Raw genomic sequence first — 2407 nt, forward strand, 5'->3', positions numbered from 1 at the left:
TATTGGCCCAGCTTCCTTTTCCAGCCAATACATCTTCAATGATTAAAAAAAAATTCCTTATAAAGTCCCTATTACTTTTAAGAGCCCCAAAGTTCTGAATATATAGCCTCTGTTATGCTCTTCTCTGGATGACATGAACTTGTAAACCAAATGACAAAATCCAGGAACGAAGAAAAAAATAAAACCTACCTTTAAGAACAAAAAGGGCATATAGCAGGAAGCTGAGATACAGAAAGCCTTCTGAAAACACTGAGAGCAGTTAGCAAAAAGTGGAAAATCTGACACTGCTGTACAGTCACAGTGTTCCTCTCCATAACAATGATTTTTCCTCCCCTCACTAAAATAGAGCAATTTTTATTGTCACAACCACATGTGTATTACTGGCAATAAGGATACAGTTGTGTTACTGGCAATAAGGATATAATCGTGTAGGATATCGCCTTAAACATTTTTTTATTTTAAGATTCACAGTCGAGGAAAATGACTGGTAGTTCCCAGCACTTTCTGAGCTGCCCCGGATACCTGTCATCCACATCCAGAGCCTGTAGGTTACACTCGGGAACTCTTGCCAGTTCGTTAATGATGTCGCTGAAACCCGCTGCTGCGGCGATGTGCACACACGTCTTCCCACTCTCATCGTCATGGTTGATTATGGACGGCCCCTGGTGATGGCTCAGAATGACGGAACACAGAATTCTATTTCCACTCTGGAAGGCAGAGTCAAAGAAAGCCCATTACATACAATCCAGCACACTTCCCTGTCTGCGCGTGTGAAGATAAAAAGGAAAAGTAAAACACTGGAAAAAAAAAATAGGGAAAAAGCAAAGGAAAAGGAAAAAAAGAGAAAGAAAATACATTCTATATAAACCCTCCAACAAATTCCCACTGGTCTCAAGGCCCTGCAGAGATTTTTGCCTCCTATAAGAGCTAAATTGTCTTCCACAATTAGTGAACTAAAGATGGACGGAAATTAAATACAGGTATAATTGAATGATATCAGAGCTAGCATGATGCATGGGCCACCTAGACAATAACTTGCTCATTAGGTCTGTTCATTTTGTTTCCCCATTTGCAATAGAGGTTGACCACTGGAAAACTGGCAGAGTTAATTTGAATGTTAAAGAAATGCCTATGGTGAGCACAGACTGCTGGTACAATAATGCAGGAAAAAGCTTATTCCTTTCTTTCACGGTGTCTCTCTTGACATGTCATGGTGATTTTTATTTGCTATTGAATGTCACGCTTCCTTGTGCTTGGGAGTCTCACCATGAATGCGGACACTTGCAAGTGCCAGGGCCAGCCTTGCGACTCGGCACACACTTGACCCTGACCCTCCCGGAGTCTGTGCCTCGGCCCCTGCCAGGGTGGGGCCCAGGAGCAGGGGCTCAGGCTCTGTCCCAGGGAGGCTGGGAGGCTCCACTGTCCTATCCTATTTCCTTTGGAAAACTAATTAAAAGACGAAGTGAGAATTTCCAGATGGCGACCACAGAGCATTATGCCGTATGTACAGGGTTGGTTCCCTTCTGAGCACCAGGCCCTCTACGGCCATGTTGGTCACATACTCATAAAGTGGTCCCTGCCTAAAAACTCTTTCATTCTGTTCCTCTCATCTTCCCTCTTACATCCTCTTCCTCCCTCCATCCTTGGTCTAACAACAGCTTTTTAGTAACTGACCAATTGTTGAAGTGCTGTGCCATGCCTGTCATCAGAAGTCGGCTACGCTGAACACACCCAAACTTTCATGCCCACTTTATCAACTTTTCTAAGATTCTTTCACTTGATGCTAGTTAGACATATTTTGAAGGGATCTAAAATATCTTTTATTTTATTTATTTTTATTTTTTTTAGTATAGACATTTTATTCCCCTCATCCCCTACCCCCAAAGATGAGATGTTCCCACGGGAAAATGCCCCCGAAGTGATCATCTCAGTTCTAACACACTCTAGGAGCACCCCTCTCTTCCTGCCCATCTGACCCAGGCAAGAGCTTCAGTGGGGCCCAGGGAGAGGAGGTGGGGCAGCATCCCTAAGGGCAGACGAGGAGAGTAAGATGATGTCCACAGGTGGGAGCCGGGGGCAGAGTGACACACACAGGGTTGGGAGGGAAGAAAGAACAGCAGGGCCCAGGAAAGGTTTTCCTTGGCTCCTGAAATAGCTTTTAATTGGTCAAGAGACACTTTTCTTTAAAAGCACTAGCCATGCAAGAAGGCAAACAGAAGCAAAAAGAGTGTCAGCTCAATGAATTTTTTTTTGTTTACTATTTCCTGGAAGAGTAAAGAAATTCAAGTTTCCAAGGTGATTCAAAGGGAAAAATGATCAATTCACAGTTTCTCCTCTTAGTAGAAGAGGGAGTATTAAACACAGATGAAGAAAACAAAACCCCACGCTCACACTCTCTCTTCCCCTT

The 2407-nt window shown here is 43.5% G+C and overlaps 1 protein-coding gene across 1 annotated transcript in view; it reads right to left on the reverse strand.

Annotated features, from left to right (window-relative positions):
- ANKRD55 (ankyrin repeat domain 55) overlaps positions 1 to 2407 on the reverse strand; it is a 145243-nt gene that overhangs the window by 33711 nt on the left and 109125 nt on the right. The window contains 1 exon segment of the mRNA XM_012655279.1: positions 486 to 707. Within this exon segment, the coding sequence (XP_012510733.1) occupies positions 486 to 707 (222 nt within the window).

The sequence above is a fragment of the Propithecus coquereli genome, unplaced genomic scaffold (genome assembly GCF_000956105.1).
Source record: "Propithecus coquereli isolate 6110/MARCELLA unplaced genomic scaffold, Pcoq_1.0 Scaffold47, whole genome shotgun sequence".
In the NCBI taxonomy this organism is placed as follows: domain Eukaryota; kingdom Metazoa; phylum Chordata; class Mammalia; order Primates; family Indriidae; genus Propithecus; species Propithecus coquereli.